The sequence below is a fragment of the Phaeoacremonium minimum genome (genome assembly GCF_000392275.1).
Source record: "Phaeoacremonium minimum UCRPA7 unplaced genomic scaffold PA7_03_scaffold_592, whole genome shotgun sequence".
Taxonomy (NCBI): Eukaryota; Fungi; Ascomycota; class Sordariomycetes; order Togniniales; family Togniniaceae; genus Phaeoacremonium; species Phaeoacremonium minimum.
In genome coordinates, this window is record NW_006921494.1 from 312,064 (window position 1) to 328,006 (window position 15,943).

Here is a 15,943-nt window from a genome sequence, read left to right on the forward strand (position 1 = left end):
CGGCATCGCTGTCTTGGGCGGGCAAATCACCTTCACAGTCTTAGTATCTGAGATCGCCGACCCAGCTGAGACGGTCAAGCCTCGCACCCCGACGTTTCGAAAAGAAACCGTTCGCAACTTCATAGGCATCAGCTGGCTGCTCTTTACCACCTTGATGGGGATCTCTGTCTTTGTCAAGATTCTCTGCTCTGACCCGCGAGAGAGGGGTTGGCTGCTCCAGAGACTGGGCACCTATGGTTTCCGCATACTGTATTCGCTTCTCACGCTGCTCCTCAACGCTCTGTCGATTGTGCCGTTTCTGTTCCTTGCTCTGGCGGCGACGGCGTACGTACCTATTGTGGGCTGGCTTGGCACGGGCCTTGTCTCGTTTTATACTGTGGTTGTTGGGGTATCATGGCTGGTGCTGGACTCTGGGGGTATTCTGTAAGGTGAAGAAGACTCTTTATTCTTCTCAGGGCAGTAACCGTGAGAGAGATAAGCTATAAGGATACAAAATCGAGCCCATCCTCCAACTAATTGATTTACTGCCAACAAGCGGATAGCCATACATGCATATCACAACCACCAAACCACAACGTCCTCCAAGCCAAGAGACCGACGTTTGGCATGAAACTGCTCGTTGCTTCGCCGAGATCGACCAAGTTCAGAGCTACATGAGCATCGAGCGGCTGAAGAAGATTGCGGCAGCGAGTCTGACTGTAAGAATCCCTTGCGACTGTCATACGCCAGGACACCGAATTTGCTGCGCAATTGCGAGTCCTATTGGCCAATATAGCTCAGCCCTACCGGCTTACATGGAGGTTGGAGAAACACTGGGGCTGAGAGCTCTTGGCGGATTTGCTGAGTCCCTATGTGTATACCTGTGTGCGCCATCACTCCGATCGCAGCAATTTACCAATTTGATCGATCGAACTACAAGAGCCTCGCGCTGTGAAGGCAATGATGCCTTGCTGAGTCATACATTTAATCTATTTCGAGTCGTGGGCGTGTGGGAGAGCAGGCGACAAGCGAGTCAGTCGCGAGTCCGAAAGCAGCAGCCAGTGCCCAGATGCGGCGCGAGCTAGTCCACGTTAGCGGGCGGGCGAATGAAATTAGCGGGAAAGGCACCGTGGGGAAAGTCGAGCTCTCGAGAGGTGCGACGAATCGAGAGTGTACGGACGGCATGACGGACGAGCGATTTCACTTGCAACAAAATCAGGTAAATTCAAAAGACGGAGAAGACGTAATTGAGCCTTGCTTTGTCCAGTTCCGGGTCGCACAACGCATCCACAAGGAACTCCCTATCTCGAGTAGATTGGATTGACGTCGAGTCGCCGAAGCGAAGCAGGGCTGAAGAGAGAGTGTGTGTGCCGACAACGGCGCTGCTTATCTCGACGTCTAATTAAAGATGCAAGATAAGCAGGCAATTGGATCCTGAAAAGACGCCCGAAGAGAGAGAGAGAGAGAACCCTGCAGACCGGTCAAAGGAGCCGCTCGAGCCAAGTCCTTCTCCCAGGCCGATCACCTCAATTGCGATTCATCCTTCTCTTTAGATGATGATGGAGGGCATTTCCTACGCATGCCACATCATCAGAGACAGCGAATGCCTCTGAGGAACGAGATGCAATCTGAAGAGTCTCCGCCCTCTGGGGATTGCCGCGTGTGTCTAACCTCTCGCGACATGAGATGAGTGAAGACCGTCGAGTGAGCACCGCAGTCAGACCAATCAATAGTGCCACAAGACAGGACCCGCTGCCCTAGAGAACCGCCTGGGTGAACCTTGGGAAGCTTAGCCGACCCCCCGTAGCGTGGGATTTATTTGGGGTATCTCTGTATGGACGGATCGGGGGTAGATGGCGGGCTGCGATGATATTGCTCCGAAGGTAAGACGGCACAGCTTTCAGTCCTTTGACGTGATACCCTGGATATTCGAGTACATTGTATCAATGGCCATCTCGTTTCTAGTTGCCGTGTAGACAATCCCGAATATTTGAAGGGAAAGAGAGACAGGAATGGCATGGCATGGCATGGCATGGTCCATCGGCTAACGGACGCCTCCATTCATTTGCCCAGAACCCGGACCCGTACCCGTACCCGCTGTTCGTGTCTTGAAGCAGGTCCATGGTTGGCACGGGCATTTCCAGAAATACCTTAATTCTTCTTACGTACTCTATATCAATCGCCTGGCCGAGATGGCATGTTGAAGCCAAAGTTGGTGATGGCGGCGGGTCGAATATCTGAAGAGCCTCCCGTTGTCTTGCTGGGTAAGAGTAAGATCGAAGCGAAGGAGCCTCCCGCGGCTTCTAGTCAGTGTCAGTACCTGCATCATCGTCATCTCGCCATCTCCACGCCGTAGTTAAACTGCTTTGGGCCTGAGTCGAGTAATTAGCGAGGGTGTAGACTTTCGCGGTCTAATTACATAGTATGGCGGCGCCTGGATTGTGTCTCTCAGTTGCCGGAACTTACATAGCTCAATTGGCCGTCCCACATTTCTGCAGTCTAGACGGCACTTGAAGGCCGTGAGTGTCAAATCGATCGAAGAGCTGGTTGGCACTGCAATTACACTGCAGTGACAGTGCCAATGCCAGTGCCAATGCGATGAAGCTTTGCTCTTTCCTCTTTCCCATTCATCTACCTTCCAAGGTAAACCACTCCCAATCCACCTTAATCTACCATTTTACGATACGAGATACCCTCACTCGCCCACTCGCCCACTCGCTCTCTCTAGGTGCAGGTGCAGGTGCATACACAGCCTCCGACACAAGCCATACCCAACCGGCCGATTCGAGGTCAGGCGGCTCGCATGCAATTTCGAAATCGCGGCAGAGACCAGGCAGGAAGCAGGCAGCGGCACCCCTCTTTTTCTCCAAATCCACCATTTTTTACTCTGCTGGACCGACCGCACTGCAATGTCCTGCACTGCAATTGAATAGCTAATTCACGTTAACGTTACCTCCAATTACCGGAGAATCACCGCACGCGCCCTATTGCTCTGTCGTCGGCCGAAACACCAACTCCAAACAGTCAGACACGCATACAGACATACAGACAAACACGACTCGACTCGACTCGACTCGACGACAAGCTGAGGAAGGAGGGCATCCACATCACAATTCCCAGCTTAAGCACACAGCTGCGCTACGCTCTGCTGACATCCCAGACCAGGGACAGCGTCCGCTGCGCCTATCTTGATCACTGACGTGAGGCCCGCTTACCGACCTGCCTGCAGCAGCAGCAGTAGCAGCAAACAAGCTCCGATCGCTACCCGTGCAGCAGCCAACCTTAGGCCTGGGCTCTCTGGGCAAGGTTCGCATGCCCCCCGATAGGGTGACTCGCAAAAGCCCACGCCGCTGCGAATCGCGCTCTCCTGCCACCCTCCCTCAGGGCAGCGGGCTCGACCTTTCTGACTCCCGCTCAAACTCGCCCTTAACCACGGGTTCCTGGGCTGAGCGGTTCCACCACCACCAGACCGACCTGTCTGGGTACTATACATACAGCCATGACCTCCCGCAAGCCCCCGGTCCTCCGTCAGACAGAAGACCAGAGTACCTTGGGACCCGATAACCATGACAGACCTGTCGGAGAAACCTCCCATTCCCACATATTAGAGGCGGCTGCTGCGACAGCCGCCGCTCAACTTCTCAACAGGCGCAATGCTGCTCAGAACGCAAATATCGACCCATTCGGCCCTGCTTCTACTGCCCCGACTGTAGACTCGCTTTCCAACACCTCTCCGTCCTTCACAACCCCTCCATTGCCCTCGAACCAGGTCCAATTCCGTTCCAATACGATAGCGCCGTCCCCACCTCTCATAGACTCACCGTCGGGGGCAGTTACACCTCAGAGAGTCGACTCGGGCGTCGACGACCAGTCTCGATACCAGCGGAGTCCGCTGGGGAGTAGCCCCGCGGGCAACGGTCTACGTATACAGACAGACATCTGGCCTACAACTCCAGTCCGCACCGATAGCCTTAACAGCAACGCGAACCTCTCCTCGGCCGCTTCTACCTCCAGTCGCCCTGGCGCACTCTCCCTACAGCGCAAGACATCTGCAACAAACCTCAAGCCCGTGACGAGGACACCAAGCTTCAAGACCTCAGCCCTAGCTAACGCCTTTGGCTCTGCCTCTGCGGCCAGCTCTACGGTCCCCAGCCCTGTCATATCCGCCATGGGCGACGTCACGCCTCTCCCCTCGCCGTTGCTCTCGAGCGACTCCCCCGGGCCATGGAAGCGGCTCGGGGCGCGTCCGCCGTCGCGGGAGTCGCCATCCCTGCCAACGATATTGTCGGAGTCGGTTCTAGTGTCCACAAACGGCGAGTCAATAGCAGCAGCCATGGCCCACCAAACTAAGAGAAAGGCGTATGCCGGGCTGGTGACGGGAGACGGCGAGAGTGGCGCTAAGATTGCCCACAAGCAGGACGAGCGGCCGCATACGAGGAATAGGAGTATCAGCGAGTACATCCCGGACCCAATGAGCATACCGAAGCGTATGGTGACGGTGTCTGGCTCGCACGTCAAGCCGGAGGAGGGGAGTTTCGAGGGCAACTTGCGACGAGAGCCGCATTTATCAGAAGCGCGGGGTCTTACACCGATAGAGAAGCCGCCAAGTCCACCGCCAAGCGAGTCGTCTCAGAGCGCAAAGGATTCTGAGTCTACTGCGCTCAAGGAGAAGAAGCGCCGGCATGAGTACTTTGAGGCCCGTGGCCGAAAAGACAGAAAGCTGCGCAGGTGGAGGGTTATCAAGATGCTCGGTCAGGGCACATTCAGCCGTGTAATGCTTGCAACGAGCCAAACGGCTTACCCTGACGAGGAGGACTATGGACAGCCCGAAAGAAAGAGTCTAGACACTGGCTTATTGACCCCAGAACCTCAAATCAACTATGATCGACGGAAATTAGTTGCCGTCAAGGTTTGCGAACATGGACCTAAGGGTGGCGCTTCAGAAGACAGGATCGAGATGAGCCTCAAGCGCGAGCTCGAGATTATGATGAGCATTCATCACCCATCACTCGTCGATCTGAGGGCATGGAATATTGAGTTGACTCGCGCAATTCTCGTCCTAAGTTACTGCCCTGGCGGTGATTTATTTGACGTAGCAACCGCACACCGGGAGCTACTTGAACCACCCCTCCTACGAAGGATATTCTCCGAGCTGGTTGGGGCCGTGGGATATCTTCACGAAAGACGGATTGTCCACCGCGACATTAAGCTAGAGAACGTCCTTGTAAACCTCTCACCGTCAGAGCTGTCCAACAAGTCAATAGACTGGCAGACATATCCTTATAGCGTCATTACGCTTACTGATCTCGGCCTCTCCCGCAGGGTAGCAGATGACGAGAAGCTCGAAACCCGCTGTGGCTCTGATGACTACGCCGCGCCGGAGGTCATCATGGGCCAGCCGTACGATGGCCGAGCAATAGACGCTTGGTCCCTGGGTGTGCTCCTCTACGCATTGCTAGAGAGTCGTCTACCCTTCGACCCCAACCCAGGCATGAGCGACGCCCACCGCATGCGCAGCCGCACAAGCCATCGCATCGCCCGTGTGGAGTGGCGATGGATAGAATACGCCGGAGACGACGGCGACCACGAGGGCGACGTCAAGAAGTTCGAGGAGCGCGGACTGCTTGGCGCGATGGAGATCACAGAGGGCCTGCTGAAGCGCGCGAGGAGCCGATGGCCGCTCAGCAAGGTCGCGGAGATGGAGTGGGTCAAGAGCGGGATCCAGGTCGAGGGCGGGATCAAGTTCAGAGAGGAGGAGGAGGGCGAGGAGGTCTTATGACGATAGTGAGGAGCGTGTGGGCGGCTCTTTGATAAATCAAAACTCACACTCAAACACACTCCTTTCTTACACACTCGGTATCGATATGCTGCTTCTTGCAAGCTTTCTCCTTCACTTGTTCCAATTTCTTGTTTGGTTAAGACCTGCGGATAGAAATAAAAAGACAAGAGACGGAGACTGGGCGGTGGGAGATTCGCAACAACAGACCAGATCAGACTTGGGGTTTGAACGCACTGACGCATGGCATGGGCCCTCGATGCTTTGAGATATGAGGAGGAATATGATGACCTGTACGACTTAAGAAGAGAAGGGAAAGGAATGCGAAGACGACGGAGACTATCATTTTGGTTCTTGCGTGGGGGAGAGCGACGTTATGTCTTGGTTTCTTAGATGCTTGTGTCTGTCTTTAGATACGTAAAGCAAGCAGGCATGGAGAATCGGCGGCGGCTTGGTGACTTGAGAAGGGAAGAAGGAATGAAGGAAGGCCAGATAGTGTGTCTCGATATGAAATGATATCAAAACATCAAACTTGTTTGAATACCTCTTGGTCTAGATTGTATCTGTGTCTTGTGTGATGTGGTAAACGAAGGAGAGGTTTGATACCGATTAGACCCCATGCGGCTGCGGTTCTTGAGTCTCCTGCTTGCAATAACATAGGAACGTCAAGTCTTTCTTTCACCCTCCGTGTTATGTTCACGGATGGGTTGGCGAATGCCCTCCTCTTAAACAGCCTGGTGTTTGATGCTATGCTTGGACTCGGATGGTATCTAGGATGATGGATCCCTAAGTCTCCTGCTGCGCAGAGTGTCCCCTGTATGCTAAGATTGCAGTGAACGATAGCCCTGCTGCACGGCTAGCCGCCGTTGCCGCTTTTGAGAAAGGTGCAGATAAATGCTTTCCCGCTCAACATGTCTCCGATGAAGCTAAAGTGCAGTGCAGCTCAATTGCCTGCCGCTTGGATGGGGACTATGATTGGTGCTTAGCACGATACATTGCATTTGGGAGACTGTTTTGGAGCCAATACGCATTCTTTCATTTTCGAAAGGAATTCTGGGAAGGTTTCCTGTGAGGTTAAAATTGCAGTGAAGAGCGCGAGGCCGAGAAATTGGCCACAACTTTGTAGTCCTTGCTTGGCTAACGGGACTTAGGTAATACCAATCACAATCATATCTGGCACTGATTGGTGCTTAACAAGATTCGTGGCTTGTATGAGGCAGTGTCCTATTTCCCCAGTGTCGATGGGAGCATTCGACACCCCTGAAGGTCTTGGGTGAGCCTCAATGCATTGAAGCCCGACGATGGCGGCTATGACATCATCAGTGATGTTCCTGAGAGATAAAACCGAGCAAAGCTGACTTTAGCCTCCTTGAACGCAATACACTTAGCGACCTTAGAGTGTTGGTAAAGCTCCCGTTAAGTAGGTAGGCGGTGCTTTGGAATTTGGCGACCATTATTGAACCTTCTGATTGACAGCACTTGTTCAATGTGTGAGGTACACTCAATAAATAGGGAACATGATGTGAAGGGAATATCCGAAAACAGTTTATTGCGAATGGACTCTCACCCAGTAGTCTGTTGGAGTTGGCCAACAGCTACTAGACCCCAATATGTAGTCCAAAAAAAAAATGCGGCACTAAGGCCAAACATGAGCAGAAATCATATGTGCTGGTAAGAAGTGCATTGCTATATACGATGATGTTGTGCGTCCTGGATCAAGAATATCAAACTGCATATAATATGCTCGCTCACCCGCTCATTGACATCCTGATGTATAAAGTCTAGCCAAGTGTCATTTCTGAAGTGACGCATCTCATGCCGTCTTATCGGGTATCAAATATGTTCGGCCACCTCCAGGCTTCCACAGGTGATGAAGTTCCTTGACGCCTTCGATGACGAGGCCATCGCCTACCCTCCGCGATCGAGTGATTATGACCATAGCACAATTGTATACGTCGTCCAATGCCTCGCTACTTCGTTCTTGCAGCGTTTCGTACGCTAACAGCCATATAGCCTCGAGCTTATGCTTCTCGCCCAAGCTCTTTTGAGTCAGATGTACCAAGCATGCCATGAACTCCCGCAAGATGCTCTGACTTGCGACGTGGTTGAAGAAAGCCATTAACCCGAGCGCCCAGCTGAGAAGCAACGGAGGTTCGTCGAGCAATACTCCTGGTAGAGGACTGTTGACGAGGTCAGTGAGATCGCACAGATGGGCCGTTCTGTGGGTGGTGAAACGTTCAAGTGGCAGGACGAGGACATCCCACAAGAATCTTAGGCTCTCAATATAGTCAGTGGGGCGGGCCGTTGTACTTGGGTAGTCTTGATAGCCGTCTTCCCAGACATCCGTCGGCCACAGATCATCGATATAAAAGGTGAGGCCATCGAGCAGTTCCTTCTGCTTTGTGTTGGATCTCGGGAGTGGCATCGGTATCGAATCTGGAGGCGGTGATGGGGAAGGGGTTCGTGATGCAACTTCCCCCGCCGCGATGACTGTAGGACAAGCGCCATTTTCGAATCGTTCAACAACATCTGGCTTCCGCTTCAAGTAAGCCTGAAGCTTGCGGGAGTCGACTTTGACTCCTCGGATGAAGAACTCGGATGTCTTGTTCTCGAGAGAGCGTTGCTGCTGGGAGTGCAACAATGAGAGGACATGCTCTGTCTGGAAATTCTTGCTCAGACCCCATTTCTTGAACCGCGCCTTATACATGCGAGATCTTTCAATCTGCTTGTTAGCCTGGAGATTGGGTGACGATCGCAAAAGCACTGGCTTTGGCATACGTGGCATAGAAGTTGTGCTGCTTCTCCAAGATTTGTTTGACATCCTTTAGCGACATCTCGCGATAGAGCTGAGTCAGTAACGGTCGGATTTGTTGCCAGTCCTCTTTGCTTGCCCATCTTGGTGCGTGTCCTTGTTGCGCCATCGTGGTGACAGTTGCTGTACTGGTTGCTCGTGAATGGACTTAACACTCCCTCAATGGGAAGTGAATATGCTGATATGGCATCGGGGGCTTGGCTTTTAACGCTATGAACCCCCTCATGGGGGAAGGGGGGGGGGGGCGAATGCCAAAGCTGATAGACTGCGTGTTGAAACAGACAAGGCTGCGGTATGCTTAGAGTTTACCAGCTCGAGCATAAGACTGGCCCCCCTGTTGAACCTGTAGGACTCCCTGGCAGGACTGTCATGCTCCTACGGTGGTGTACTTCTGTGTCACATCCTGCAAATCATTGGCAAGAAAGACATCAAACTGTACAGTACATGGCCAGGACAAGGACATGACTGGATGGACGGAAATTAGCCATGACAGACCCGGAAGTCAATGCAGGGCATGTCGATAGCACGATAGACTCGATCCTGCATAGTGCGGCCCCCAAACGGTTGGGCCGCACGGCATTCCCGGAACCCCTCATCAATAAGGCTCGCCTAGGAAGTTCTGGATTGCTTAGTTAACGCAATCTTGGGGGCCATAGACTCGTGTACATCGCACTGATCTTGTCTGGGGCTTCTGAGAGCCGCCTCTAGTCCGTGATAAGTTCCAGTTTGCGGGATAGTTCTGGGGTGGCTGGCTGCAGACACTCGTTTGCCGCTTCTGACCACCCTTTTGAGACTTGATTGAGGCTCCCCAACGGTCCCCTTGGGTGCGCAATGTATGAGTTGGCGTTGCTGGGGCTCTTCCAGCCAGTGCCATCTTGGGTTGTCTTGGTTGTGTGCCCTAGCAGCGATGATCGTCAAGGAAATCCAGGCAGCTGAAAGTGACGTTCAGTGAGGTAAAGTGACAGGACAGTAGCAACATGTCGTTGAATATGTCATCGACCATATTGGGAGCCCGGCCGTGTTGATCACACCCAATCCGGACTGTGTGATCAGACGTGCCTCGCAACTGCTGTTTGTGGCTTTTGGGTGGCTGTTCCTAATCCAGGGTGGAGGAGCGTCTCATCACAGCCCAGCTGAGGCAGCGCCTTGAGAGAATCCGGCTCAGATTGACGTCTTCGAATCCTCTGCCTCTCATCCCTCTGGATTGCCGCCATTACCTTTAGCATCAGAGATGAAGGAAATTAGGCGACCACTCTAGCGGGAAGCTGTTAATCGCCGCAGTTCCGGAGAAGGACGCCAGCGGCACTTTCCCAATTCCCACCTGGAAAGCGCCATGCCCACGACATCCCACTAATCACGTGGCCGTGACGTAACTCGATTAAGGCTGACGCCTGCCGAGGCGACTTTTGTTTGTTGACTGACAGAGGGATGACTTGAGGTTCCATCGAGGGAAGGATCGATCGATAGATAGAAAAGCTAAAGCTGTCTGAAACATCCAAGCTCAACATGGAGATGCCTTCACTTCTGAACTGTTCTGCTTAAGCAAAATAATTCGTTGTTTTGTGGTCTTTTGTTCCTCTGCGGCCGTTTTAGGCTTATGATTAGCTTTAAGCTTCCCATCACGTAGCTAAATCAAGGCTATTTATCCCGTCTTTCCTCCTACCAGGGTATCCCGAACGAACCGCGCACCCGGGTTTTGACCCTGTTAACGACGCCCACACGATCCCGATTCATAATGGCGACGGCTGTTGAGCCCGCATCCAACGGGGCATATGATCACGTCTTGAGACCGCGACCGCGGAAGCCAGTGCATTCACAGCTGTCGCATGTTAGCAACTTGTCTGACGAGAGCAATGGGCACCTTGACGTACCTGAGAACGGCGCCACCACCGGCATGACGAGGTCTGTCTCCTTTCTCCCACCACTCCTCGATATACCAGCTAATATGTTCGTAGCGGACGCTCAACACCGGTACCAGAAGATGCACCACCATCAGCAAAGTCACTCTCCTCCGCTCGAAAACAGGTCCGCGCCGAGCAACGGCGGCGCATCTTTCCGACCATCGAATTCGCCTCACGAGTGTCGCACTTTGATCCCAACTCCGATTATCGAGATTTCCATGGCTTCTTTAATCTATTTTGGATCGGGCTGGCCATTATGGCTATCACATCCATGCTACGCAACATCAAAGAGACAGGAAACCCCATGAGAGTACAGATTTGGGGCTTGTTTACCATAAAGCTATGGCATCTCGCACTCGCGGACTTCGCCATGGTGGCTAGCACGGCGGTCTCATTTCCACTCCAGAAGGTCTTCCGTCGAGCTCAGTCCGGAAGCGCGATGACTTGGGGCAAGGGCGGTATGGCGTTACAGAGCATCTACCAGGTGGCGTGGCTGACACTGTGGGTTGCGCTGCCGTTCATCCTTGAGTGGACATGGACGGCACAAGTCTTTTTCTTGCTGCACACAATGGTGCTGTTGATGAAAATGCACTCCTATGCATTCTACAACGGACATCTATCGGAGACTCAGAAGCGTCTCCAGGATCTCGACAATCCGTCTACGGCATCCAAAGAACCCGCCTACTTCTACCCAACTCCCGACAATCCGAGTGGCACTGTTGTTAGCCCTAGGCGGGCGGAGTCTGCAGGCAAGGGATTGGGAACCGGAGATGATGACGAGGTTGTGCAACTACGTGAAGATCTTGCCCGTGAGCTCACGAGCCCCATGGGCAATGTCACTTACCCGCGTAACCTGACGTGGTCAAACTATATCGACTATCTCTTGTGCCCTACGCTCTGTTATGAGCTGGAGTACCCCCGCAACGAGTCCATCGACTGGCAGAACTTGATCTCCAAGATAATTGCAGTGTTCGGCTGCATCTTCCTCCTGACAATCATCTCAGAGGAGTTCATTCTGCCTATCCTAGCCGGCTCATCCGCGCGTCTGGCCAGCCAGCCCAGTGCGACAGAAACGCTGCTGATCCTGGCCGAGTCGGTCTCCTGGCTGCTCTTCCCATTCATGCTGACCTTCTTGCTCGTCTTCCTGGTCATCTTCGAGTACGTGCTTGGCGCCTTCGCGGAGATCACCCACTTCGCCGATCGCCATTTCTACAGCGACTGGTGGAACAGTACCGACTGGATGGAGTTCTCGCGCGAGTGGAATGTGCCCGTGTACAGCTTCCTGCGTCGCCACGTCTACTCTGCCAGCCGTTCCCACGTCGGCAAGCCCCTGGCCACCGTCATCACCTTCCTCATCAGCGCCGTCGGCCATGAGATCGTCATGGCATGCATCACCAAGAAGCTGCGCGGCTACGGCTTCGTTTGCCAGATGCTGCAGCTGCCCATCGTCGTGCTGCAGCGCACAAAGTGGGTGCGCGGCAAGAAGACGCTCAACAATGTCTGCTTCTGGTGCTCCATGATCCTGGGCTTGAGTCTGGTAAGTCATTCATTTCGTTCAATTATGAGACTTGTATCGATCCTAATGCTAACATGAGATGAATAGATCTGCTCGCTCTATGTTCTTGTCTAAATCAGGTAAAATACAAACCTAGAAGGGCAATCTTGATTACCCATGTATTTATAGATAGATATACATTGCGCACATCTTCCCCTCGGCATCTTCCTCTCGTTTCGAAATATCGGGACTGGTTGCACATACAAGTATCCGCGTTTTCCTACAAACATCAAGTCAGGCGGCGTTCTGTTCTTTCCTGTACTATACCCACACATTATCATTAGCATACTCTCCAGCGATGGTTGTTTGCACTCAAGGTGCGGCAATACATGCATCAACATCATCATTAGTAGATGGCAAATAGAAAAATCAAGTCATGATAAGAACAAAAACCACACTTGTGCAAGCTGAGACAAATTTGTTTCTGATAAAAGTATACCAGATGGTCATGAGTTCTCATTGATGCTCATAAAACTAGCTAGCTACCACAGCAAAACATGGTAGATAATCTAGGGTGGTCATTGGCCTTAGGATTGCCCTCTCCAATGCTTTCCCAGCGGACCGCAGCACAAGGCTGTCACACAACAAGCATCTCGCTCCAGCCTCCCGAGACACAGAAGAGTCCGAGTCTCAGAAAAGACCAAAGCCGAGGCGCTGTTTTGTGCGTCCACAATGGACGAATCGTCAATTGCCCCCCCTCTCCTTGCTCTGCTCTAAAGAGTGTTGACGCTGTCCTGCCGCCCTCTGTGCCCGAGAACGCCAAGAATGATATAAACGAATGAATGACGATGCCCGACATTATAGCCTCCCTCTTCCCGTAGCTATGCAAGTTTCTGTTGTATATGTATGTGGGGGTATCCGCCCAAGAAGATACATCGTCATATAGCAATGTGTTGTTTGCGTACATTTGGCTGGACGATCAAGCTCTGGGACACCGAAATGCACAGATAAGGGACGCGAGGGCTGAGTTGGTGTGAAGGTTTGAGGCCAGGTCAAAACTCAATAGGCGGCCACAAGGCTGCACTCGGTAGCTATTGATTCGCGGTGAATCGTCGACCTGACCGAGAAGCGGCCACGTCACCTTTCGAGGCCAATATATTGCGACCAGCCCCCCGAAGCAGGCGTCCCGCTCCTTCCAGCCTTTTGTCGATCTGCACCGTTATGCAGGCCAATTTTTCGGGACCATTCCGCGCCACTCGTCCTCGGGTCTCATATCTCAGCGTCTGTATGTCCTAAAGCCGACGTCCAGCCTATGCAGCCCCAATGTCATGATCGTTAGATAACACAAAATGGTTCGTTACTGCTGTATTTCATGAAATGTCTCGTTCATGTCCAATAGTAGAACCAAGAAAAGTAGAAAGACCCCGATGCGCCAGAAGAAAAGATGTACCCATGAATACCAAAACCCAAACTGACTGATGAAAACGCCAAGATATAGAGAGATTGATGTCTTCACATATATGATGATGGAAAAAAGGACGGACTACCGCATCACATCATAAAAAAATTGTACAACCCGACAACAGATGCGTTCGAGTCCTTGAGCGCCAGTCACATATTCGCACAACTCGGCGAAAATGCTAGGCGCTCGCACCGTGGCGTCCCATAACTCGGGGCAATGACGAAGGTGGCCCCTGAATTTGTGACACGGGTAGCAGTTAAGTCTGACCAGTGACTTAAGGTTGAGACATTTTTAGCCACAAAATGTCGCGCACGGCACCTCGCGTTGTGCATATAAGCGCAGGCGTAATTTAATACGCATGCGCATATTGCTGTGTGTACGGGGCTTGAGAGTGTGGCTGGTTCGAGTATCTGACGTCGTCCTCTGTGAACCGCTTTGCGGTGTAGACCTGCTCAGGTCTGTATTGCTGCGCAACCTTGACTTTAGGGAAGCTGCCGCTATTGGGGTAATATTCGTCATAGCTTGATACACGAGGTTCCTCCTTGTCGACGTAATATACTTTCACATTGGGTTGGGCTTTGCTGCTGCGGTGATGCCCACTGCTTCGCGGGGGAAGATCATCCTCAGGATAGCCGTCGAAGGAATTTCTCCTTCGTCGCTCTGAGTGTTTGGCATACTTGTCAGGCAGTGGAGCTGCAGGGGCTTGTGGCGGTCCCCTGTCGCGTGCATACTCTGGCTGCATTGTCTGAGCCCGATGCATCGTGGGTATCCGGGGTGGTGCAGCAGATGGAGGCTGAGCCATAGTCCCTGGAGGTGAAGTGTATGATTTTCGTAGACTCGGAATCGGCGGCTCACCACGCGGCGAGACACTGATAACGTCAGGGCCTTTGTGCATAGGGCTACCGGAGTCAATAATGACAGGATCGCCTTTGGCAGCATACTTGGCGTCATGGGAGCCTCGTCGCGGCGGTCCAGTCCATGTTTCCGGATCGGGATATGCCGAGGCGTAGTTCGGTACTGGCGGCTCGCCATATGGCGATGACGGCACCTTGCTGACTTTTCTGCGAGCCATATCCATGTAATCCGCTGCGAAAGCAAGCGTATCTTGCAGCTTCTCCTCCCGTGCAACACGAGGTGTCGAGCGGTCCCGCTCCTTTCGGGAAGACTTATCCCGTGGCGGGCTCTCAGCGTGTTTCTTGCTGCTTGACGACGACTTCTTGATCGACTTTACCGGGATCTCATCTTCCGACTGGGAGTAGGGCTCGACGTAAGCAGGTTTTGACTTCGACCGATGCTTCTCCTCTTGTTCTCGTCTTCGAGCCTTGTCGCGCTCCTTTTCACGCTCCCTTTCTTGGCGTTTCTTCTCTTGCTTCATGATTTCCTTTTCTCGGCGTTCAGCCTCGGCTCTTTGTCTCTCCTTCTCTTCCTTTCTCTCTCGTTCTCTCCTCTCCTCCTTGCGTCTCTCCCTCTCCTTCTCTTTGAGATATTCTTCCCTTTCCCTCTCACGCTCTTCGTCTTTCCGACGCCTCCGCTCTTCCTTGAGGTCCTCTTCTCGCGGCTTTGACTTTTCATAGCTGGCAGCTCGACGAGCCGTCTTTTCCTCAAATGCCGGCTGCTTTGAAGGGCGATGGGGCATATCCCTGCTCTCCCACGATTGTGAGAAATGAGGTTGAGGATAAGGGTTGTAAGCCTTGGTCGGGGGAGGGGGTTGGGGAGCGCTGAACGACGCCGCCGGTGGCTCCGCAGTTCGAATGTTGACATTGTAGTACTTCTTGGGCGGTGTCCCGGCGGCAGGACCGTTCTTGTAGAGCTCTTCCCGTAACCTCCGTGCCTTGACCTCAAGGTCGTATTCTCTCCTCTTGTCCTCATCGCCGAGGATTTCATATGCTTGTTGCACCTTTTGGAACTCCTCCTGTTTGACGGCCTTTAGAGCCGGGTCTAGGACCTTGTCGGGATGACATCTCAAGACCAGTTTCCTGTATGCAGTCTTGATGGAGGCGGGATCAGCGCTCGTGTCTACGCCCAGGGCCTTGTAGGGATCTGGTGGTAAGGGAGCGTTCATCTTGGCGGTGGAGTCCAAGAGTGTGGAGAAAGAGTCGCCGTTGTCGTAGTCTGTCGACAAGACTGCCGGACAGCAGCGAAAGAATAAGGCCTCAGTGTTGTCGCCGTTGTAGTTGCGGAAGTATCGTGATCTCTGATGAAGACCACGACGCTACTGGTGGATCAACAGACAGTGGTCGGCAGGATGGGGGCCCAGCACGTGTTACGGCTGGGGAAGGGGGGGTGTTGGCCAAGCGAAGGGGGGATCGTGTGATGGTGACGTGCCGGACGTGTGACGATGGATGAGACTGCGTTGTGAGGTGGTCGCTGCTCTGGGCTGCATCCACCAAAACCGATACACAATCAAATCAAATGGCGCAGAGCGAGATAGAGGGGAAAACAGAAGGCCGTTCCTGAGGTCGTGGGCTGCTGTTGTCAGCGTTTTGTTGAGGCGGCGACCGAGCGAGTGGGCAGGCTT

The 15,943-nt window shown here is 53.1% G+C and overlaps 3 protein-coding genes across 3 annotated transcripts; 2 read left to right on the forward strand and 1 right to left on the reverse strand.

Moving 5' to 3' along the window:
• Positions 1–4,312: 4,312 nt before the first annotated feature.
• On the forward strand, positions 4,313–5,758 carry UCRPA7_8402 (putative camk protein kinase protein; the record flags this gene model as incomplete). The annotated part of the gene is made up of 1 exon (XM_007920915.1): positions 4,313–5,758. The coding sequence occupies one exon, from the start codon at positions 4,313–4,315 to the stop codon at positions 5,756–5,758; it is 1,446 nt and encodes a 481-aa protein (XP_007919106.1).
• Positions 5,759–10,302: 4,544 nt separating this feature from the next.
• Positions 10,303–12,098, forward strand: UCRPA7_8403 (putative sterol o-acyltransferase protein; the record flags this gene model as incomplete). Its single annotated transcript, XM_007920916.1, has 3 exons — positions 10,303–10,469; positions 10,523–12,005; positions 12,072–12,098. The coding sequence occupies 3 exons, from the start codon at positions 10,303–10,305 to the stop codon at positions 12,096–12,098; spliced, it is 1,677 nt and encodes a 558-aa protein (XP_007919107.1).
• Positions 12,099–13,774: 1,676 nt separating this feature from the next.
• On the reverse strand, positions 13,775–15,487 carry UCRPA7_8404 (hypothetical protein; the record flags this gene model as incomplete). The annotated part of the gene is made up of 1 exon (XM_007920917.1): positions 13,775–15,487. The coding sequence occupies one exon, from the start codon at positions 15,485–15,487 to the stop codon at positions 13,775–13,777; it is 1,713 nt and encodes a 570-aa protein (XP_007919108.1).
• Between the last annotated feature and the right edge of the window lie 456 nt (positions 15,488–15,943).